Genomic DNA, 25455 nt, shown 5'->3' with positions numbered 1-25455 from the left:
GATTAAAAGAATAAATTTAATTAGTAGTATTAGATTAGAGTGTACTTTACTTTTATTTAATTGGTGGTTGTTCATATTGTTCAAAATAGTCATTATTTACCTAACACTCCCCTTATTATTATTATTATTATTATTATTATAAGAAGAAGATACAATTACAAATGTGTTAAAAAAGAAGCAAGTTGCGAGTCGGAAAGTGACGAATTTAGGTAAGGAGTGGTACTCAAGACACATGAAGTGTGTGGACAAATACAATGAAACAAAAGTCTCTCAATTCGTTTCTTATTTATTATATGCTATATAGTGAATATCTTGAAACTTCACAACTTAATTTTTGCCAGGAAAGATCCATTATCTAGTCTACCACATCTGTTCTATCTATCTCCCACTTCACTCTTGTACTTCTCATAAAAAAAGTTCAGAAACTAAAAATTACTCTAGAAGAAAGAAATTTTAGACAAGCTCCTCTAGTTGTTCAAAAATCATTATTGAAATGCAGAAACCGAGTAATGCTTGATTCTTATTTGGTAAACCACACCTACCACCAAATAAAGAATAAAGGGCGTCAAAAATGAAAATAGTTAAGAAATAATTGTCAACATAAGCGGATGTTAAAAAATTGATATACTAATTTCTTTGTGCATGCCACACTGGCTCAATGTCCCTGTCTACCTATTCCTACCCTGACTCTGGGTGGTTCGGTGGTCCCCAGCGTGGTTGTTGAAGTGGGACACCAGCGTGGTTCGTATGGCCTATACTTATACTGCCACTTCGATCATATATACTCACTCAACACCCCCCAAAAGAACAAAAAACCACTTAGCTTGTTCGAATTAACCCCTCTATTATTCCCAAACCAATAAAAAAAAGAAATATGGGTTCAACCGGTGAGACACAGATAACGCCAACTGTGGTGTCCGATGAGGAGGCGAACCTCTTTGGGATGCAGCTAGCAAGTGCCTCTGTTCTCCCAATGGTTCTGAAGGCAGCAATTGAGCTTGATCTGTTGGAGATCATTGCCAAAGCTGGCCCCGGAGTTCACCTTTCTCCGGCTGACATTGCGGCGAAGCTTCCAACCACAAACCCCGATGCTCCGGTGATGCTGGACCGCATGTTGAGGCTCTTGGCTTGCTACAACATCTTCACCCACTCCCTCCGTACCCTTCCTGATGGTAAGGTTGAGAGGCTCTATGGTCTTGCACCTGTTGCTAAGTTCTTGGTCAAGAATGAAGATGGCGTCTCTCTTTCTGCTCTTAACCTCATGAATCAGGACAAAGTTCTCATGGAAAGCTGGTAATTTCGTTTCTTTCACTAACTATATACATATTACTCTATTTGCCCTCCTTAATATTACATGCTGAACATTTTTTATCAATATTTATTAATATTTTATTTTTATACTATTAAAATTAAATATTTAATGTTCAAAAATATTAGCCAAATATTATTTAAATATGATCAATTTTGTTAGTTGTACAACACTATTCATAAAACAATTAGTTATTGGCGTTCAAATTTCTATTTTAGTAGAAAGCTATTTTTTAATCTATAATCAGCTAATAAATTAGTGAAAACAAAGATTAAAGAAATAAAAAATAATAATTAATTTTTAATATTTTATTAAAACTTTAATTAACTTGACTCCTCTCCGTACATTATATAGGTTTTACACCTAAAAGCATATTTAATGGAATTTAATTTAATATGGGAACAAATTGCATTTTTTCTGGCAATCATGAATATGAGAAGACACCAAAAGAATCATGATGATGAGAATGAATAAGTGGTCATTATTCCCTGACACAAGTCACAAGTGTGTTATCATAAGAGGAGAAAAATAAAGAAGGATCAGCTGCTATTTGATAAAGCAAATAGAAAAATGGGTAAACAATTAAATTAATTTCTAAGCGAAGTTCCTGTCATAGGTGGATCGATTTTTTTATAAGAAGGTTAATTTATTTTATAATAATATTTTAAAAATTAATTATTTTATAATAAATTAATTAAAATTTATATATTTAATATATAATTATATATTTAAAATAATAAAATAAATAATCTTACTAATAAAAATAAGCTTTAAAATATCTAAAATAAAAATAAAAATAAAAAAATTCATTAGAAAACAATTCGAATTATTGTTCTCGAATAATAAATCCGTAATAATGGGATCCGGTAATATTTATGCGCACACATATCTAGAACGTAAACATAAAAAGAATCTGAAAATATTTAATATAACAAAAAACAATTAAATTTATCGTATTTAATATTTATTAATTATTATTAAAATAAATAAATACTAAATAATTTTTTTTTATTTTCTTAGCGTTACCAGAAAAAATATCAATCTAGAACCTATAGACTCTAACGAAGTATGTTTTGGTATAAATAATTCTACATACTCATCGAAATGCTTTAAAGTCAAATGTGTAATCAAATCCCCCGAACAAACACCCCCGGCCCCAACCCTAAAGGTGACTATTTCACCAACCACGTCCAATGTGAACGACTCCTTTATTTCTTTTTCTTTTTTCCTTTTTTTTTTTGTAAAGACTATTATATTATTTGTTTGTCAGGGGTGGTTGAACCAACTATTAGGAAATGTTATTTGATGGTTATGTTAATATTTAGGGAGCCATTTTAATAAAGATATTTAAAATATTTTTTAAAGATATTTTTAGTAATTAAAATTTAATATATAATTAATTAAACTGTATTATTTTTTATTAAAATTAGATAAAATAAATTAATTTTATTAAAAAATTGATAAATTAAATTTTAAATTGATCTAAATTAATATTTTTTGGTAAAAAATGATTACAATAATTCTATTATAAAAAATAATTAAAATATTCCTGTTATATATATATATATATTGATTTTAAAAATTCTCGATCCTAATTCTATAACGAAAAAAAAACGGTTAAAATTTAGGATTTTTAAAATTTTTATATAATAATAACAATAACAATAATAATAATAATAATAATAATAATAATACTTTAGTCATTCTTTATAATAAGAATATTGAAATTATTTTTTATAAAAAAAATATTAGTTTAAACAGATTTAAAGTATAATAATTTATTGGTTTTTCAATCAAATCAATTTGTTTGATCTAATTTGATAAAAATAACATGATTCAATCAATTATATGTATTAATTTTTAATTACTTAAAAATATTTTTAAAAAATGACATTTTAAATGTCTTTATCAAAATAACTCCTTAATACTTAATAGACAAAAATACAAATGAGGAATCATGTTGTTCTGTAACACACTAACAGTCGTATAACATGTTAGCTATATTTATAGACATAGATACAATATAAAATATATAAATATACAAATTTAAAATTTTTATAAGACATGTAGATATGATTTATGTATAATACATAAAATATAAAATATTTTTATTGATATTAAAATATAAATTATTTTTTAGTTATTTTTAATTATATAAAATATTTAAAATATTTTTTATTTTTAATAATTAATAATATAATATATACTATTTTTAAACTCATTTTAAAAATATATATTAGAAATAAAGTTGAACACGCTAACACATGATGGTATTTAGGTGTGTTTAAACGTGTTCAGAATTTTTTTTTACTTTTATTAAGACACAGTTAGACATAAAAGACACGCATATCAAATAAGTGTAGAGAAGTGTCACGTCCAAAATGCGTCGACACATGAACACAACAACGCACTGCTGAATAGAATTTATTATATTTAAAAATAGGATAATTATCTAAATTAGTCCTTAAATTTTTTAAAATTAGACACTTTAATTTTTTAGAATTCAAAATATACAAAATAATTTTTACCGATTCACTTCTGTTAAACAATATAATTTTCTATCATTAATTAATAACAGTGATTACTAACGTAAAATGTTAACTCACACATATAATTATGAGGTGTTGGCACGTGCAAATTGAACAAATAAGTCTTTAGGATAAAAAACAAAACAGGCTTCAATTAGTTTAAAAAACTCAAAACAGTCTTTAAAATTTTTTAGAATTCCAAAATACTTTCGAAAATTTTATATATAATTATTTTTAATTAATAAATTTTAATTTTAAAAATTTTTGGTATATTTATCTCAAATTTAATTATTCATATATACAAAAAAATTTTATGTATTTTTAAAATGAATTATAAATTAATTTTGGAAAGACACTATCTTTCAAAAAAAATTTAATAATTTAAAATAAACAAATTCATATTTATTTTTTATTATACAAAATATTAATTTAATTTAATTTCTAGGTACTATATTTCATGATCATTTTTAAATGATAAAGATAAGAATGAATTAATGTTGTTTGAAGAGACAGAAAAACTCCCGGTTAACATAAAGCTTTTTACATAAACAATTAGAAATATTTGTGTAAATACTTTTGAATGCAACGCTTAAGAACTTGTGTCTAATACAAACAAAGTTATCTCTAAAGTCAAATTTGCAAGTGTTGATCAACACAAGATCAATATGAATCATTTATAAAATTTTAATGTGAAACTCTTAATATTTTGAAATATTTAAGAAAAAATATATTGACAAATCTAAGTGTTATGATCATATTTCTTAAAAATTTTGAGATTCACTAATTGTTATGTTGCATAAAATAGACTTACATTTAAAGTTATTTATGTTACTATAGTTAGTAATTATGTCAAAAAATAATTTTTTTTAACTTAGGAATAGTTTTTAAATTTATTTTAAAAAAGATTAAAAATATTCGAATGGATTATTTTAAAATTTTTAAAATTTTTCAGGAACTCATTTGACATTTTCTAAACTCTTCAATGACTTTTTATACTTTACTGTGGAGATTGATTGTCTAGCTCAAATACATAGACAATTAATGACCACGTGTGTAAGTTAATATTTCACGTGAACAGTTAATTAGTGACTAAGAGAGAAAAATTATATTATCTAATAAAAATAAATATTAAAAATTATTTTATATATTTTAAAAATTGAGAAATTAAAATATCTAATTTTAAAAACTCAAAGACTAATTTTGGTAATTATTCTTGCAAAAATTTGAGTGCAACACTCACCGAAAGATTATTCCAAAATGGCAAAATTAAATAATGATTTGTAGAAAGTACTCTACTTCTAGGATTAATTGAAGTTAATATACTTTTTAAAGTTAAATACTTCTACGAAATTCTTGATGTCTTACTTTTTTTAATTTCCACAATTTTGTTTTTCCAAAAGTAGAATTTATTCATTGAGAAAATGAGTAGTACTTGTCCAAGTTATAGGACATAATGAAAGAAAACGGGGGTCTCTCAGAGAGTTAAAATAAAAGAGGTTTATATGACACGTTTGTGTTGTTGTATAGGTACTACTTGAAAGATACAGTGCTTGAAGGAGGTATTCCATTTAACAAGGCTTATGGAATGACAGCATTTGAATACCATGGCACAGATCCAAGGTTCAACAAGGTTTTCAACAAAGGCATGAACGATCATACTACAATAACAATGAAGAAAATCCTTGAGATCTACACAGGCTTTGAAGGTCTTAAATCTCTAGTTGATGTTGGAGGTGGTGTTGGAGCCGTAATGAACATGATTGTCACCAAGTATCCCCATATAAAGGGCATTAATTTTGATTTGCCCCATGTTATTGAAGATGCACCATCTTATCCGGGTAATTTTAAAATCCCATAAAACCTTAGAATTTAGATAGTGGATATGGCCTTGCTTATTTTATCAAATCATTATCATGTATGTATAGTTATAGTGCTTGGCTAATTTAGTGTTTAAAATAATAGCATTGCTTAATTAATACTTAATGGTGGCCCTACTTGATCATTTGATATTAATTACTAAGTTAATAAAAGTTTATGGTTTCGTGTAGGAGTGGAGCATGTTGGTGGCGACATGTTTGTCAGTGTTCCAAAAGCAGATGCTGTTTTTATGAAGGTGAATTACGATCCGAATACAGTAATCAGGCAATCACTAAATTTCTAGTCCAGCTTAGAGACTCTGAGATCCATTACTTAAATAATTGGAAGGCCCAACAAACAATTATCAATCCAGTTACACCAAACATGATTTTGATACCAGCATTTTTTTAATAATTAAATATGTTTTTTTATTTGGTTAATTAAAAAATAATTTAAATATACAATTACTTAATAACAAGCGTTTTTTATATGGGTGTCAAAAATATTTAGTAATAAATAATTAAATAGTGTTTTAATTATTCATAAGGAATCATATTGTTGGTCAAATTATTCATAGAAGAACAAAAATTGGCCCAGTATACTCAAACTTTTTTATTTTTGATTAGTTTTTGCAGAATTCATCTTTCATCTCTAATTTATCTAAATTGTTTTTAAATGAATGAAGTGGATTTGCCATGACTGGAGTGATGATCATTGCATAAAGTTTTTGAAGAACTGCTATGATGCACTCCCCTACAACGGGAAGGTGATAGTGGCCGAATGCATTCTTCCGGTGGCGCCGGATTCTAGCTTGGCCACGAAGGGCGTGGTCCACATCGACGTGATCATGTTGGCTCACAACCCAGGTGGGAAAGAGAGAACAGAGAAAGAGTTTGAGGCCCTTGCCATGGCTGCTGGATTCCAAGGTTTCCGAGTCCTCTGCTGCGCTTTCAACACCTATATCATGGAATTCCTCAAGAAGCCTTAAAATTGTTGGCCATGGATTCGTTTATCATGTTATACATGGGTTGACAGATTCTACTTATGGTGCCTTCTTCCACGGAAAATGTTAATTTTTCTCCTCTAAAGTACACATTAGGCGAAGAATAATGAACACGTTGATTGTATTCTACCTCTATACTATAACAAGTCATATATTTTCGGATCCTTCTCTGTAATGCCAAATACTTTTCGGATAATTAACAAGAACTTTCCATTTTCCAATTGAAGTATATGCATAGTAAAGTAATTAACAAAGAGAGAATATATTATTGAGATATATATATTAGAACAGTCCAATAATGTAGGTACATATAGTCCCTGCACTATTAAGATAGTTTTCTAGTGAGAAAACTACACTCCTTTTAAAAACATTATGAGAAAACATCATTCTAATTAAAAACGTGACAACATAATTACAAACTGCTAACGATTATTAGACCAAGAATGAATAAGCAACACTAACAAATTTTGAAGGTTTAACAAATAAATTCCACTACACTCCTTTTTTAACTGTTCCTACAAGAAAACTACACAAGGTGTAATCCTTCAAAACATATCACGAGCAAGCGTAGTGTCGAACAAAGTTATATGACCATGTTCAGTTTTCAATACGCAAATGCCACTAACAATCATAGAGTGCTTCTTAGGTGTGACTTGTGAGGAATGGATACCTGGATAGAAAAAAAGAAGTGAAACTTGAGAAGTCAAATATTCTTTGTTTCCTCCCTCCCCTGTTACTCTTAATTTTAGTTCTTACCAAACACAAATCTTATTTGTTCTTGAAAAGTTCTAAACAATGTTCTTTAACCAAGTCCCTACTCCAAAAAGTCTTATAATACTCTGCATAGGTGAATCCCCTATAAACGGCTCCATTTTCATCTTCCGTGAGTGGTTTAGCAGGGCTTATCAAAGCAGAGTCACACGGACAAAGAAACGAAGCCACAGAAAGTCTTGGCTTCTCAGAGTTGACTATAGCCCGATGCCACACACTCTTGTAGATCCCGTTACTCAAAGCCTGCACCACAAGTAATAAGTAGAGTAAGTACTTTCCTATTTTAAAAAGAATGAACTCAACACAATAAAAAGAAATGGAATAGAATAGTCAATCTAGCAGGGCATACACTTGTTTACCTGCAGTTGGTCACCAATGTTAATGACAAAGGCATTGGGATGGGGCTTAACGGCGAGCCACTTGCCATCTTTGAAGACTTGAAGGCCGGAAACGTGGAGGTCTTGGAGCAGAATTGTGAGGGCATTAGGGTCAGTGTGTCCTGGCAATCCGTAGGTGAGTTCTGGCTCTGGGCATGGTGGGTAGTAGTTCACTGCCATGTGCTGTCCTTGTTCTCCCAACACATTGTTTATGTATTCCTTTTCTAACCCTAAGCTCTCCGATATCAATTCTTGTATTCTCATGCCCAATGCTCTTACTTCTTTGCAGTAATTTGACACTGTTTCCCTGCCACCGCCACAATACAATTTTAAAAATAAATCCCCCTTTTTGGTCACCTATTTTTAGACTTGAAAACAAAACTGAAAGACAGACCTCTACGCATTGGGTTCTCCCCACTCTTATGGGCCTATCAATGTTTCAATTTATGGCTATGACAAACACAAACTTGCAGAAGACTCCAAAACATAACAACCTTATTTCATCACGACGCAAAAAAAAAAAAAAAGTTTATTACAACAAAAATATTTTTTCTTAAAACAATATCGAATATATCTATTATATTTATTACTAATTTTATAATAAAAACATGCCACATGTCACTCTCCTATTTTTATTGAAATTAATTTTTTTTTAAATTAAAAATTCTCTCTTTCTCTTTTTTTTTTTCTATTTCTCTCGTTCCTTCACCCACTTTATCCTCTTATATATCATTGATCAATAACTAATTATATATTTAGCAATTAAAATATGTAACATAATATTCTCTAATTGTATTCAAATTAAATTAAAATATTAAAATTTAAATTAAAATATAATTATATTATATATTATATATTATAAATTACTAACTAATTTAATAACCAAAATATGTCGCATGATACTGTCTTATTAAAATTGAGAAGAAATATTTTTCTCCAAAATTAAGAAATTCCCTTTTTATATTCTCTTATCTACCTCTCTCTTTTTTTATTTTTCTCTACCTTTTTTATTCTATATATAATTTATAATTTATATTTTATAACGGTAATTTGACAAATTAAAATATATCAACCGATATTTTTATTACAATTAAAATATTTTTTTTTAAATTAACAAACTCCTTCTCTCATTCTTCTTTTTTATCTTTCTCTCTCTTTTCTCTCATTCTCTATTTTTCCCTTCTTCTATGTTCTAAAAAAAATAAATTAATAAAATAATATAATTTAAATAATAATAATAATAATATTATTATATGCATATTTTCTTATTTTGTTTTAAATTTTTACTACTTATCTTTCTAATTTATATTTTTACTTCTTTTTTTTAAATATTTATTACATATAATTTGGAGAGAATATTAACGTTATGATTAAAAGTTAGAATCAAGATTCAATTATTTAAAAAAAATTAATTTTATGTTAATTTTATAACTATGAATATAAATTTTTTTGTGCTAATGTCTAATTATATTTTTATATATATAGAAAAAACATATTATTTTTAAATATCAAGCATAAAAATTAATTATTTTTATTTGCACAATAAATTTAACACCTAATTAAATATAAAAGTATACACGTTAAATTCTTTTAAATTTTAGAAACAAATATTAAAATTAATTATTAGTAAATAATTAAACTCTTTCACATAAAAATGATAAATAAAAATCATATTATTTGAATTTTTTAATCTATAGAAACCTTAATCTTCCTAATCTTTTTAGTCGACAGATATTTTTGTCCTCTACAACTTTTTTATAAAAATAATTTAATTCTCTAAATTTTTTGTGTTATAATCTATATTATAGAAAAAAATTAACATAATTTTAAAAAATTTATATCTTTGAATTTTATTACAAATAAAAATACTAATTAAAATCTGAGTAAACATCCAAATTTTTATTTAAGGAATTTTAACTCGAGCACTTTGATTTAAAAGGTTTTTATTATTCTATAAGTCATCAATAATTACCCTTGACCATAGACTAGTTTCTCTATTATTTTTAATTAAATTTTTAATACGCATGTAATACAAATAAATTTTTAAGACATTTCGTTATAAGACAGATATGTCCAAATAATATTATTATAAGACAAAATTTTTTTAAAAATATCAAATTTTTAAAATAACAAAATAACCAGTTTATCTGACGAAGTATTTTTCAAAGAAAATTTAAAAACTTTTATTAAAATAAATTTAAAATTTATAAAAAAAAAACATTTTAAATAATTATTTTAAAATAGTTTTATCACAGTTTATGAATATTTTCCAGAGCTATGTTCGTATTAACATGTAACGCCATTTCAAGGCACTCACTACTTGGGTAGAGTAGGGTCGGAGGGACATAGATCAGATCTACATTCCTCTAGATCTGATAACCTATACGCTTACGTCAACACGGAATTATACGGTGACGTCATATCTAATTATAATTTTTGGTACATACGCATCTAATATTTTTTAGCACATTCACATCGACAACAACACTTCAAATTTTTTAGTATTACTAGTATAATTTTTATCTTAAATTAATCGTTGTCCAAGTTTTAAATTACTATGTCAATTAGTTAGTTTAAATGAGATTATTTTTTTTATATTCATTTAAAAGATTGTAGATTCGAATTTTTTTATTTTTAATAAAAAATTAAATTATTATGAATATTATTAGACACATTAATTAATGATAAAGTTTTTAGGTCTATTGATTAAGAGATTAATATATCTGAATTTTTTTTATGTATGAATATTATTAATTAAGAATTTGAATAAGAATTATATCTATATTAAGATTTTATATTATTCAAATTAATATGTTTCAAATGTAAAATTAAGTCTTAGTATATATTAATAGAAACAACTTTGTTAGATAATTAACAAGGGATGCAATTAATATAATAAATTAGTAACATTTTTTTGAATTTTTTTTGGAAGGAACATAAATTTAAATTATCATAAAAAATATTTAAAATTTAATAAAAAAATATTTAAAATCTAAAAAAATATCTAAAACCAAATAAAAATAAACATCTAAAATTATTATAAACAGAATATCTATTAAAATTTAATAAAAAAATTGAAAATATAACAAATAAAAACATCTAAAACTTAGTAAAAAAATATGTAAAATTATTTTAAAAAAATTCAAAACATAATGAAACAAAACATAAAAAAATATTAAAAAATATCTAAAACTATTTAAAAAGATCTAAAATCTAAAGAAAAGTCACATATAAAAATATCTAAAAAATATAAAAATATATATATCTAAAATCTGAAAAAAATAACATTCAAAATAAATAATAAAAATCTGAGAAGCGTTTGAAAGAGGAGAGTTCAACAGTAGGACGACTGGTGAAAGACCTAGAGAGACCGACAAGGCGAAGAGTGTGGCAGCGAAAGAATAGGAAATTGCGGTTTCGGAACGTTACGGGTTGAAGTAGTAAAACATATATTTTGAGTGGAAAAGTAATTTTTTAAAAATTTTAAAAGTAGGTTTATGATGATTTATTGATTTAACTGCGTTTCATATAGTTTTTTCAATCTAAAATACACAATTTAAAATTTGGATTCTCTAAAGTTTGAATTTCACTTTAAAGAGTAAAGTGTGATCTTTTACTGTTGAATAATTTTTCTTTCATATTTATTTTTAGTCACATCTATAAAATTAATGATGAGAGATCACACTTTACTCTCTGAAATGAAATTTAAACTTTAGAGGATTCAAATCTCACAATTTACGATGTATATTTAAAAAAAAAAGCATAAAAAATCTACTTCCTATGCGGCTACGCTCATGGGGAAAGGGGCAACGATTATGACGACATACTTGTACCTAAAGATGACGACACTACTCTTCCTACTCCAACCTTTTACCGTAATCTTTGTCCTCTTTTGCTGTGATGTTTACCAATTTGATACCGCAAAACTAATTTAGATTAAAAATTAAACTTCTTCGTACGCATAAAATGAATATCTCATAATAATTATTTATAATTTTGTTACGTTATTAACAGTATTTCTGTCAGTTCTTATTTATAATAGTATTTAATAAAAATATCTTTATAAATATGTCTAATAAAAATATTTTTTTTATAATTGTGTTTAATAGAAGTATTTTTATAGATATATTTTTAAAATATATCTTTTTATATATGTATTTAAAATATAATAATTAATTATTATTAGTAATAGATTGACAGATAATATGTTGATATCTATATTTTTCTAATTATTTATTATGATCAGAACAAAAATTCTGCTATTATAAATTTGAAAATTTTTTAAATATATCGATATATTTATATTTTAATAAATTTTAATTATTAATTTTATTTATATATATTATATATATTTTTTTAATTAAAGTTAATAATTAAAAATTATTAAAATAATAGTATATAATACACTTGAATTTTTTTTTATAAATCTATATTATATAACACATTAACACCCTATAAAAATGGATTTAAATTTTTTAAAATTTAAATTTTATTTTAAAAAATAAAATATAATTTTTTATTATTTATTTTATAAATAAAATTAAAATTAAATATAAAAAATTATTTAAAAATAAAAAATTATATTTTATTTTTTAAAATAAAAATTCAAAATTTAAAGAATCTAAATCCTATACGAATACTTTTGCCTAGGCGAGAAATATCTTTGTCTTTTTGGTCGTCGGTAATCTCGCTAATCGTTGTCTTTATTAATTTGAGTCTGAATTAGTATGCATTATAAAATTTAATGATGGCTGAACCCTTAAGAACATGACATGTAAGCCGCAAGGTTCGAGAATATTAAAATAAAATAAAAACAAAGGATCAATTAATATATATTTTAACAGCATATATATGTCGAACTTATTATTTAAATTTTTTTATAAGAAATATACAAATATTTTAATTAAATAGATTATATATTTATTAAAAAATTACTCATTTTTATTAATACTAATTTTAATATATATAATAAATTGAACAAAAAGAGGTTGATACTTGATATGATCAAGAAACACGAAGAGAAGAAGGGGGATGGTCTTGAGGAGGGTTAGTTTGACATTTCACAATAACTGGCGGTGTATCTTTTGGATTTGGATTTGGGTTCTGTTTCGTTCCGTTAACAATGTTTTCTAACAAAAAAGAAAACGAATAGTAAACATTTTGAAGAACACAATAAATTAAAATGATAAAATATTTCTCCTTATTTTTCTCTTTGGTATATGCTATCAACATTACAAATTAATTCGGTTGCTAACGAGTCAACCATTTTTTCCCCAACAAATGTTATTTGTATTATCTTTTTACATACATATTTTTATAAATGACTTTATGATATAAAAATCATTTTCTTTTAATTTTGTATCGAGTACTTTTAATATTAAAAATAAAAGATATGTAGAAAGAAGTACTTATAACATTTCTTTTTTCAACCAATAGAACTACCAAAAATGAAAGGCTTGTAACCTAAAAATCATATAAAAAATAATAATCATGCTATGTATATTCAGAAAAGCAATCACAAAATTAATTATTGATAAAATACAAAATATACATTTAAAATAAATTAAATAATACATATTTATACATAAATATATAGTGACTAATTTTTTGTGTTTATACGATCTTTTTAAAAAATTAAAGACATGACATGAGAGGAAATATATTTTCCATGTTTAATTAATATATAAAAAATATGAATGAAATTTGAGAAAAATTTTAATATGAACATGAAAAGTGCCAATCAAAAACATTATTGTATGTATTGAGAAAGAAATAAAAAAAAAAAACTTTTTGCCTTTTTAAATTTAAGTCATAACTATAAATTGTAAGAATATGTCAGAGAATAAATATCATAAAAATAGTTAAGACAGTTATTTCTTTTATATTTGTCTGATTTTTTTGCACAATATATTAGACTAGGTCTGCAGTGTTTTATTAAAAAAATAGAAAATTTATTATAGTTAATGTCAAAACTTTTTTAAAAATGGAGAAAAACCAATCTAAATAAAATTCAATATTCCACAAATTTGATATATATATATATATATATATATATATATGAGTTAATAAATAATGAAAAACAATGTATTCTCTTGTCCAAAGATCAAATGCTGACGCAAAAGAAAGATTGTGTTCTCTTGTCTAAAGGAAGAAAGAATAGTAAATTATTTTTAAGTTTTAAATGGAGACTACAAATGTTAAATAAAATAAGAAAGTCCACCTTGTGACTTGTGAATTAACATTGTTTTTTATTTTTATTTTCGTACATGTGATGTAAGATTCGAGTTGGACCACACCCCATCACTCTATGTATCGCAACAATTATTAGTCTAACACACAATTAAATTTTGATAAATATGGTAAAAGTGAAAATAAACACGTGCTCGTAGTTAATATATATGTGTCTGTGGACGTCATTGTCTTCTAGAGTAATTTATTATCTTCTCGTCTCCGTCCATAAAATTTGTACATCTTTAATTTTTATTGAGAAAAAAATCCCAAAAAAGAAATCCAAGATAAAAAGTGCTACTAAATATATATTGTAACAAAAATGTTACATGTTAATTTGTTTTATTACGAGAGAATGCAAGAGGGCCCTTCATAAATATCGCTTAACATTTTGCTCTTTAATGAAAAGAAAACTTGAGATAAATATACAAAAGCAGTAATAGTAGTAATTAAGAGTTAAGACTTTGTGATGAGGACCAATTTGTCCACCCATATACGTCTGGGGTGTTGGCTAAGAAGAGTAATTAATAAGAAAAAGAGACTTACTTGAAAGATGAAGGATTAGAAGGCCATTCTTGGACATACTTATCCAAGGGATAGCAATGGAGCCTAAGATAGTCTCTCCAATTATGCACAGTCTCTTTCTTTACATTGAAACTTGTGGAGAGTCTCATTGTCTTTGATGGGTCATCTGAGTATAGTTTCATCTTCTCCTCCACCGGCAACTTGAAGAACTCATATGCCACTTCTTCCATTCTCTTCACTTCCTCTAGAGCCACCCCGTGATTTATAACCTTTTTAAGTTCATCATTAACCAACATCAAATAAACATATATTTTTAGTACATACTATGCACATGCTATGTATTCTACAATCATATTATAATTTCGGTGTATCGAGAATAAAACTATTTTAAAGAATGAGAATGTTATGAAACTAAAAAAATGTATTATTTAATTTATTTTTATATATTTTATATTAATAATTAATTTTAGTTTATAGGATTATTAAAAGTATAGGGGGAATATTTTGAAAATGGAGTGGGACCTGGAAGAAGCCATAGAACTTGCAGGCATCACCGACTTGTTGAACAATCTGGGATCTGTCGGAGGAACCAAGGTCGATGATAGGAACATCTTCACACTCAGACACTTCGGAGAGACGAGGACGCTCGGATTCTGGTCTGACATAGCTTTGGGGCAAGTTTGAGTAACGGATTCCGGAAGAGAGCACTTTGGCGTCCATTAATTTATTTATGAAGATAGGTAATAACAAGGATATGATGGGGAAGAGGACAAAACAAATTAAAGGCACCAAAGAAAAGAAAGATTAAACAAAAAAACAGGACAGAAAAGCAGAGAGCCCGGTTCTCTTTTGGAGTTTGGTCTTACTAAGGAGTAAGGAGGTTCGAGGAAGATGAGGTAGAAGCAGAGTGATATGTTATTCATTTATATAATAATGTGAAGCCTTCATTAGGGATGTGGGTGAAGTAGAAAGACTATTTTGCATTGACTTAAGTCTACGTTGTCGCACTTCTATTGGTCTACTCTATCTTAGTCCTATAAGTATTCTCTTAGATCCCCTTGTAAAAGGGTGTGGAACTGTGGATGCCTTTCATTATTTTAGTAATTAATTGATAATAAGTAATGAATATTTTTTATTAATATTAGTTAATATTTTATTTTTATATAAAACTTAAAATTTAACACTCAATATTCAAAGTGTTATTAAATGTTAATAAAAAATAATAAATTTTATTTGTCATGTAATAACATTATTCATTAACAATTTAGTTATAAATTTTGAATTTAAATTAATGTGATATATAAGATTATATATGCTATATACTTTAATATCATATTTGTTATTTATATATATTTAATAAATTAAAAAATATATGAATAAAAATATTAGTATTTATTAGTACACTAATGTTATTATACAACGAGAACGCCGAAAATATGAAATTTGGACAGATGAATCTTATATGAATGATCAAGATCATAACATAAAGTTATAAAAGTTTTTTTCTCTGTGACATTTTATACTAATCAAGTAATGATATACAGAAAACCTACGTTGTTTTTTAAAATGTTTTTAACGATAAAATACAAATATTTAAAAAAATTCTCGATTTATTAAATAAAAATAAAGGTCCGACACATATAAGAAGCTACACTCGAGTGACCTTTTACATTTAACAAAGACAATTAATCAGAATTTGTTAAACCTGCACTTCTAATTAAAGAAAAACTATACATATTGATGTTAAGACTTGAGAGTTTCATCCTATAAAACGACACTGCACTCTATATATTACTAGTGAACTCCCCGAGTTTCTGAGCTCTTACAAACATTTTGTTTAATTCAATTTGGATAAAGTATATTTTTTAGTTTGTCTCAGAAATTTTGTTAAAAGTTTTAAAAAATTTTTTAATTTTTTTAATTTAATTTCAAAAATTTTTTATTTGCAATAAATGTATATTATTGATAACTAAATTTTTAAAAATTTAAAAATAATTCAACAACAATATATAATAATTATGTCTAATTTATTTATATTAAAAGTTGCTCTTATAAAATTATTGTTAAATTGATTATAATTTTTTTTTAAAAAATAGTAGTTAAAGATAAATTTAATGCAAATTAAATTATTTTAAGACAAAATGAAATAAAATTTAAAAATATTTTAAAAATTTTTAATAAATTTTAAAAAAATAAAAATATACTTTATCTAATTTAATTTAATTAAAATAAAATATTATTTTAATTTTTAAAATTTTTATTGAAAATTAAAATCGTCTTTAATTTTTTTTTCAGAAACCTCCCTATCCTTCAAAAGTTAATTTTAACCTTTTTAAAAACTTATTATGATTAAGAACGTTTTATAAAAGAGCAAAAATGTTGGAAACAATTCTAATTTTCAATTAAAATACTAAAAATAAAATAATACTTTACCCATTTAATTACTAATTATGCGTTAGGCAAAATTAAAGGGCCTAAGAGGTTGAACCCGCATACACAAGTAGTGGAGTTGCATGGATTATTAAAACAGAGTTAATTAATCAACTTAGAATATAATGGTCAAGTAGATATTTGACTTGTATGCTTATATAAATGTTAAAAAATTTGAATTTCGCCTCATGTATGCGATAATTAATTAATCAATAACAAATATTTAAATAAAATTTTTAATTTATAAAAAATTAATTTTTAATTCATTGAATGGGAATACAATAAAAAAAAGAAAAAAGTTGATAACCAAAAGAATTTAGTCCAAAACAATAAAAATTTTTCTTTTCTTACATTATTAATTAATTTGAATAAATGATATTTAAGATTGAACAACTTCGATCAAGTATAATTTATACTTTATAGCAGTGAATATAAATTCCTACACGCGCGTATTCTAAAGATGCAATTCTATCAAGGATTAATGCTACTGTTACACAATCAATGTTAATTAAAATCATTTAGTGTAATTAATTATAAATGATTCGATATCTTTTAACTTATTGCACAATTTCTTTAATATTTTTATTTTTATTGCACTCAGTTATTTATTTTGTAAAATCTCAAATTATATTCTTTCTGTTTCTTTGGTGATCAATCTAACAATCTTTATTGTTATTATTATTATTATTGTGTAAATTAATATATGAAATTCAATCACCATAACATCTAAAAATAACTAATCTAACATCCAAAATTTCAAATTTGGAATTATAGTTCGTTAATGATAGAAAAATTATTGTCGGTCTAGAATTTCTCTTATAGAAAAGAATTACTTCCTTGTAAGTATTGTTTCAAACCAACTAATAACTCTCAATCAAATTTTAATATTGGTTGTCACAAGTACAAACCCCAATAAAAATTAAGCGAAGTATTTAAATCTCGGGTCGTCTCACAAGAAATTACAATGAAGTGATCAATTATTGACTATGGAGGAACAAGAAGGGTTTGATTTGATAAAATGGTAAGAAAATAAATAACAAGAAAAGTAAAGCAAACAACTAAAGAAAGCAATTAATAAAGAGGGACATTCATGACAAGGATTGAGAATATAGGGTTTCTATCCTAGTCACTAATCATAACAATAATTAACAAGAGCTTATCTTATTTCGTCACCTCCAACAATGAAAGAAGGTACAATATTCTCTTCACATGAAAGAAAGTCAAATAAGACTAGTTAATCTCAATCCAAAAGTCCTAATCAACCTACTAATTGAATTAGCAAAAGATTAGCGTCAATGAAAATAATATTAACTAACAACTCTAGATCACCAACGTAAGTTGGATATTCATTAGTCAAGATAGCCTAATTTCTCTTTCCAAACCAAGAATGCTCAAAATTCTACTCTAACATCAACCAAGCATTTTGTCAAACACTTGGAAGGCATAAAAGGAAAACACATAAATGGCAAGAAATAGTAAAATCTACAACTACCCAATGCAAGGAAAGTAAGGATAACAACTCAATTAAACATCAAGGAAACATAAAACATAAATTACATTAAATGAAAATCAAATCCAACAAGGGTTTATCAACATAAAAATAGGCAACAAAATAAAGGAAATAACAAGTAAAACTAAGGAAGTAAGGATGTAGAAATAAGAAATTGTAAAGAAAACAAGATGAGAACAAGAAATTAAACCTAGATCTAAGATGCAATTAACCTAAAACCCTAATTTTAGAGAGAAGAGGGAGTTTCTCTCTCTAGAAAACTAACCTACATGATGCTAACCTAAAACTAATTGCTCCCCATTTGTCCAAGCTTGAATTCTGCATCAAATAGCCTCAGAAATGAGTTGGATTTGGGTTTGGAAAGCTCAGAAATTGCCTCCAGCGAATTCACTTTAATGAGGTCATGTGATCAGCGTTACGCGTGCGCTTGGGTGACGCGTGCGCGTCGCTGGCCAAAATTTCTCCTAACGCGTACGCGTGGGTGACTAACGAATGGATTCTTGCAAGGTCTAGAAATTTACAAATAAGTTCTCGTTGCAAGTATAGTTTCTAAACCAACAAAAATCTTTTCGTACAAAAGTTTGGTTGTCACAAGTAACAAACCCCTAGTAAAATTGATAACCGAAGTATTTAAATCTCGGGTCGTCTCTCAAGGAATTGCAGGGAAGTGTTCTTATTATTGGTTATGAGTTGTGTAAATTGGGGTTTTGGGGATGAGAAATGAGAAGAGTAAATTGTAGAGAAAATAGAATAATAACAATAAAAACTCTTGGCAAGGTATGAGAATTCAAAGTCCTATCCTAGTTATCCTTATCAATTGTGATGAGAATTGGCCGTTGCTCCCACTTGGTCAACCTCTAACTATGAAGGTATGTTAAGTGGATAAATCAATTTGATTCCTCAGGTCCTAGTCAATTCCTAAGAAAAGACTAGAGTTAGGAAAATTCAAATCAATCAGCAAAGAATTCCAATTTTCAATCAACAAGGAGTTTGATAATTCAAGTGTCTCCAATTACTCAACACAAGCTAAGAATGTAAAAAGCTAAATTAAAATCACAAATATAAAATACCTCAAATTGCATTAAATAAAGAAATCAAATCTAACATGGAGTTCATAAACAAATAAAAGAGAAACTAAATTAAAAGAACATTGAACCTGGAATTGAGAAGAAGAAAAAATCCTAATCCTAAAACCTAAGAGAGAGGAGAGAGCATCTCTCTCTAGAGAACTACATCTAAAACCTAAAATTGTGTGAATGAAAGTTGAATGATGAATGGATGGATTCCCCCACTCTGTAGCCTATAATCTGTGTTTTCTGGGCCAAAAACTGGGTCAAAAATAGCTCAGAAATCATCCTCAGCAATTTCTGATACGTACAGGTCGCGGCTCTATCACGCGTACGCGTTGTTCACGCGTACGCGTGGATTGAACATTCGCCAGGTCACTTATACGCGTGATCCACGCGTGCGCATCACCCAACAGCCAAGCAGCTATGGTGAATTATATATCATTGCGAAGCCCCAAATGTTAGATTTCCAACACAACTGAAAATGCTTCATTTGGACTTATGTAGCTCAAGTTATGCCCGTTTGAGTGCGAAGATGTCAGGCTGGACAGCTCAGCAATTCCTTTAGTTTCTTGTATTCCTTCCACTTTTGCATGCTTCCTTTCCATCCTCTAAACCATTCCTGCCCTATAAATCTGAAATCACTTCACACACATATCAAGGCATCGAATGGTAATGAGAGAGGATTAAACATAGCAAATGTAAGGCCAAAGAAACATGTTTTCAATCATAGCACAAAATCAGGAAGGAAAATGTAAAACATGCGAATTCTATGAATAAGTGTGAGATTAGTGGATAAAATCTACTCAATTAAGCACAAGATGTACCATGAAATAGTGGTGCATTAGTGACGCGTGCGTGTGGCCTTCAATTTTCCAAATACTCATTTCTTCATGAATTCTCCACTTTGCATGTTTTTCTCTTCACTTCTTCCATCCAATACTTGCCTTATGAATCTGAAATCACTTAACAAACATATCAAGGCATCGAATGAGATTAAAATGAATTAAATTTAGCTATTTTATGGCCTAAAAAGCATGTTTTCGCACTTAAGCACAAATTTAGGGAGAATTACAAAACCATGTTATTTCATTGAATAAATGTGAGATAAGTTGATAAAATCCCCCAAATTAAGCACAAGATAAACCACAAAATTGGGGTATCAACATTTATTCAATACAAATTACCTAAATACATCCTATCTACATGTAATCTATCTGAATGAATGCAATTACTTGGTCAAACTAAATCAATCCCCAAGAAAACGTATATAAACATAAGGGCTAAAGGTATTAACAACCAAGTCAAATCCAAAATTGAATTAAGTTATTGAAAAGATTTTAACAACTTGCAAGAAAAGAGATGATCATAAGTGAAAATATGTAATTGAGTAATCGAACCCTCACTGGATGTGTATCTGCTCTAGTCACTCAAGTGTATAGGGTTCATTCACTCAATACTCCCCTAATCATGCTTTCCAAGATTTATTTTTCATCTAACAATCAACAATTATTTCATGCATGCACACAAATATCATGAGGACTTATCCATAGGTTGTAGTGGGGCTAGGGTCAAGGTAAGGATGCATATGGTCAAGTGGACTAGAATTTGAATATTTGATTAACCTAAACTTCCCACCTAACCTATATAACAACCTATACAATTCTAATACAAACCTAACTACCCATTCTTCACTTTTTCACACACTCATGCATCTTCTTTTTTATCACAACTTATATGCATTGATTATTATTGAACTTCACTTTGGGACATTTTGTCCCCTTTTTATTGCACATATATATATATATATATATATATATATATATATACATATATATATATATTTCTTTTTCTATTTTTCTTTTGATATATATTTTTTTATTTTGTATTTTTTCTTTTTGCAATAAAGTATATACGAAAGCATCAATGCATATGGTTTAACATTTAATTAATACATGAGTATGTACCCAATTCCCAATATTTTGACAAAAATATAAAAATACACTTTTATCTCTATCCAATGTTCCCAACTCTCCCAAAATTAAATGATAAATACTCTCACTAGCCTAAGCTAATCAAAGATCCAAACAAGGGATATTTATTGTTTTTCACTTAGGGCTTGTAATGTACTAAAATTAAGAATAAATGGGTTTAGCATAGGCTCAAAGTTGGCTAACAATGGAAGATAAAAGATATGACTATTTGGATAAGTGAGCTAATTGAAACAATGACCTCAATCATATAAGTGCATTTATACACAAAATAATGGACATATAGAATCAAACAAATCAAAGATTACAATCATAGAAAGAGAATAATGCACACAAAAATGAAAATAAGTGGTTATATGATGTAACCAAACAATTAGGCTTAAATCTCACATGCTTGTGTGTTCTTAGCTTATAAACTTGATCCGCAATATATAATTCAAGCAAGTTCTAATTTTTTTTCAGTCAATTGGGGTACCCTATAGATAAATTTCTTGGAAATTTTCATTAGTTTGACTAAACTTATTATATATATATGCAAATTAAGAAAATGCAACTAAAAATCCTAAAAGACCGAAAAATGATATGCGAAAGTGTTGGGATTAGGAATTTGTCACCCAAAAATGCCGATTGGTCGGACGACCTCCCCACACTTAAAAGTTTGCACCAAAGATGAGCAAGGGGGTACGGCAACTTTCCGAATTGCCACCTTCAGCTGGTGGATCAACCGGCTGCTGCATGTTCTTTCTCCCGCTTCCATTTTTGCTTACGACAAATCATCCTGAGCAATAGAAAATAGGATTGTAAGAAAAGTAAATGCAAAAGCAAGGAAGCGCAAGTTGTTGGAATAAGGTAAATCACTAGAATGAAGTGAGTGAATTAGTGTGACATCAAGGAAGAGTAGTGTGTGGGTTCTAAGTTGCGCGCGGTTTAGAACACACACACTAGCATAAAAAGCTATGTCACAGGTACACAAGAGAAAGCATACACTTCACTCATTCTAGTGTGCTTGAAATACTTTAAAAGACCTCTAGGTTAAGGTACAAACAAGTAGTGAAGAAGCAGAAAAGTATTCAAGCAACAATCAAGCAATTGTGAATTGGATAATGAATGGACATTGATTGATGTGTAAGTAAACTTAGTGAACAAAATGGTGTATGAAACTTACACAACAATCAATGACACATATTGAAGTTGTCGCAACACCTAAGTGACATAGAGGTGGAACACATGAGTGCTATGGAACTTAAGAAAAAGAGGATATAAGTGAAAATTAATCACATAGCAAGAATGGTCCACAAAACTTAGAAAGCTCAAAAATATGTCATTAGATAAGCTTACGATCTAATTTCACAATTCCACAATCTCAATGCATGAAATAGGTGATGTCAATAATGGCAATTATAAACAATCATCTCCTAACAAAAAATGCATTGATAATACACAAATGCCTAACAATAGATAGTAAATTCAAATTGCATGGTGGCTAGCTACAACATGCAATTCAAAAGATTTATAAAGCTTGAAGGCAATGTTGTGAGTACTTGGTATGCACAAATGTTAAACATAAAAAACTCAAAACCAAGTAACAAAATATAACCTTAACAAAGAATCCAACAATGAATAATTTCAACAATGATGTTAAAATAACATCTTATCAATAATCAGCAACAATAAACAACAAACAATGTTAATAATCCAACACTTATAATGAAAAATAGAAAAATAAACATAAATCAAACTAACAAAACAACTAACTAACTAACTAACTAAAAGAAATGGTGTTATATGGTGATTGGTAGTGTTGGGTGATGGTTGAAGGATGGAAAGAAAAGAAAAGAAGAGAGAAGAAGGAAAGAAATGGAGAAAGAAGAAGAAAAGAAGTGGGTGAAACAGGGCAGGGTCACGTGTACGTATCATGTCACGCGTACGCGTGAGTGAAAAAATTGGCGCGCGATGCGTATGCATCAGTGACGCGCACACGTGGGTTAAGAGAGATATAGGTGACGCGTACGCATGGGTGGATTTTGTGCTAGAGGCACAATTCGAGCCCAAAACATGCGCAACTCTCTAGAATTTGTATGGGAGCATGAAAATTTGGATGTCACGCGTACGTGTGGATGAGGCGCACGAGTGGAAAGTCGAAAAACTTGGGGTCACGCGTACTCATGGCAGGGTGCTCTGTTTTTCAAAATTTTTTCAAGTTCTTGCACCAAACCAAGCATTCCAAACCTCTAAACAGCTACCAAGACACCATAAAACCTTATTAAACCTAATAGACTCCCAATTAAACTCAACTAACCAAACAAACATGAAATTAAACTAATTTTTACCAATATTTACAAAAGAGAAAAAATGAAAAAATGTTACCATGGTGGGGTGTCTCTCACCTAGCACTTTTATTTATTGTCCTTAAGTTGGACTTATGGGGAGCTCCTTGTCAAGGTGGCTTGTGCTTGAATCCATCCTTGAACATCCACCAATATTTAGACTTCCAATAAGCTCCATCATTCAAAATTAATAGCTCCAAGCTTTGATGGAGTTCTTCATAAACCATGAGCTCCCAAAGTTGATCCTCCTCTTGTAATCCGGAATCCCACACTTTGTTTTCACACTTGTCTTCAAGTTGATCATGGTAATTTCCTCCGGGTGGTAAGCAAGACGATTCTCACTAAGGCACCAAACTATCCTCCTACACCCATTTAACTGAGAATCACACCAATCCATGCTCCTAAATTTTGAGCTTCCAACCATAATGAGACTAGATTTACAACGCTAACCACTAAACATTCTTCTCTTATGCTTCATTCTACAAAACGCCCTAAGTTGGCCATCCGTTTCAAGTAAGCCAAATTCAAGTGGGATAATAAAGTTAAGAGTTAGAAGTTTTACCCACTCTAATGAAGGATTAGATGGCAACTTAGGTAGAGGAGTTCCCAACAGTCTTGATAAAGCACGTTCCACTCTCGTCCATCCTCTTCTAGAGGCTTCCACCATTTGACAAGGTTCTTCAAGCTTTACCTCTTGCCAAGCTTCCTCAAGTTCACATTCTTCTTCACCAATTTCTTCTAACTCCTCCCCATCACTCAAGTCATAAATAGGAGGTATAGTGAAATCTACCTCATCATCAATTCTAAGTTCAATGGGGAATGATTCATCAAACTCAAAAGGATCACATGTTGATGCGGAATCATCATAGATGGGGGAACTTGGTGTTTGCCCCATTTCTTATAATTCTTCACTCTCAATATGCCTTGAAGGTTGTGCAATATCCTCCTTAACATCATTTTCAAACTCCACGAAAGAAGGCTCTTCAACTTGAGATTTCTCTTTGTATTCAACATCTTCTAAATCTTCAACCACTTCCTTTGGTCCAATTATCTCTACTTCTTCCTCTTTTTGCACTTCTTGTTTCAACTCCTCTTCTTCACCTTGAAGCTCCAAATTATCCTTCTCATTTTGCTCCTCAACTAATCCTCCACATTCAACAATGGGAGTGTCTTAGATACTTAAGCACAATGATACCACGTGGTTCATCACTTCGGTCAAACTAGCCACGAATTTCGCTAGCATCTTTTGCTCTTCTTCTTGCTTTTGACACCTAGCTAGAAGTTTTTGTTGTTCTTGCATTAGGGATTGGAGAGATTGGTCCAATGAAGGTGGTGGTGGAAGAGAGGGTTCATTGTTTGAGGAAAAGGTATTGTAGTTGGAAGGTGGTTCATATTGGTGAAAATCTTGAGGTGGTGTATAAGAAAATTTTGGTTCTTGGGAATATTGGTGTTGGAATGGTGGTGGCTCTAGATATGGTTTATATGGTAGTTGGTATGGTGGATATGAGTTAGGATCATATGGAGGTGAATGG

General features: G+C 28.2%; 2 protein-coding genes across 3 annotated transcripts; one reads left to right on the top strand and one right to left on the bottom strand.

The window, feature by feature from the left end:
- Positions 1 to 314: 314 nt before the first annotated feature.
- LOC112715717 (caffeic acid 3-O-methyltransferase) lies at positions 315 to 6918 on the top strand. Its single transcript, XM_025767527.2, has 4 exons — positions 315 to 1293; positions 5365 to 5675; positions 5886 to 5950; positions 6380 to 6918. The coding sequence occupies exons 1-4, from the start codon at positions 875 to 877 to the stop codon at positions 6680 to 6682; spliced, it is 1098 nt and encodes a 365-aa protein (XP_025623312.1). The 5' UTR covers positions 315 to 874; the 3' UTR covers positions 6683 to 6918.
- LOC112715718 (protein DOWNY MILDEW RESISTANCE 6) lies at positions 6374 to 15609 on the bottom strand. 2 transcript variants are annotated; one of them, XM_025767529.2, is made up of 5 exons: positions 15121 to 15535; positions 14620 to 14867; positions 7828 to 8152; positions 7454 to 7711; positions 6941 to 7367 (listed from the first exon to the last, which is right to left on the bottom strand). In XM_025767529.2, the coding sequence occupies exons 1-4, from the start codon at positions 15316 to 15318 to the stop codon at positions 7466 to 7468; spliced, it is 1017 nt and encodes a 338-aa protein (XP_025623314.1). In that variant the 5' UTR covers positions 15319 to 15535; the 3' UTR covers positions 6941 to 7367; positions 7454 to 7465. The 2 variants fall into 2 exon arrangements, with proteins under 2 accessions (XP_025623313.1, XP_025623314.1); XM_025767528.2 differs by having other exon boundaries at positions 6374 to 7711; positions 15121 to 15609.
- Positions 15610 to 25455: the final 9846 nt, after the last annotated feature.

This window comes from Arachis hypogaea, chromosome 10 (assembly GCF_003086295.3).
Source record: "Arachis hypogaea cultivar Tifrunner chromosome 10, arahy.Tifrunner.gnm2.J5K5, whole genome shotgun sequence".
Taxonomy (NCBI): Eukaryota; Viridiplantae; Streptophyta; class Magnoliopsida; order Fabales; family Fabaceae; genus Arachis; species Arachis hypogaea.
Note: the sequence above shows the minus strand (reverse complement) of the source record. Positions and strands in the feature narration are given on the sequence as shown.

Excerpts from the sequence above, each read along its gene's own strand:
- LOC112715718 (XM_025767528.2), bottom strand. The coding sequence starts at position 15,318 with ATGGACGCCAAAGTGCTCTCTTCCGGAATCCGTTACTCAAACTTGCCC. Across the intron at positions 14,868-15,120 it reads AGTTCTATGGCTTCTTCCAG|GTTATAAATCACGGGGTGGC; the intron begins GTCCCACTCCAT and ends GAACTTAAAAAG. Across the intron at positions 7,712-7,827 it reads ACATTGGTGACCAACTGCAG|GCTTTGAGTAACGGGATCTA; the intron begins GTAAACAAGTGT and ends CTTGTGGTGCAG.
- LOC112715717 (XM_025767527.2), top strand. The coding sequence starts at position 875 with ATGGGTTCAACCGGTGAGACACAGATAACGCCAACTGTGGTGTCCGAT. Across the intron at positions 1,294-5,364 it reads AAAGTTCTCATGGAAAGCTG|GTACTACTTGAAAGATACAG; the intron begins GTAATTTCGTTT and ends GTTGTTGTATAG. Across the intron at positions 5,951-6,379 it reads CAGATGCTGTTTTTATGAAG|TGGATTTGCCATGACTGGAG; the intron begins GTGAATTACGAT and ends AAATGAATGAAG.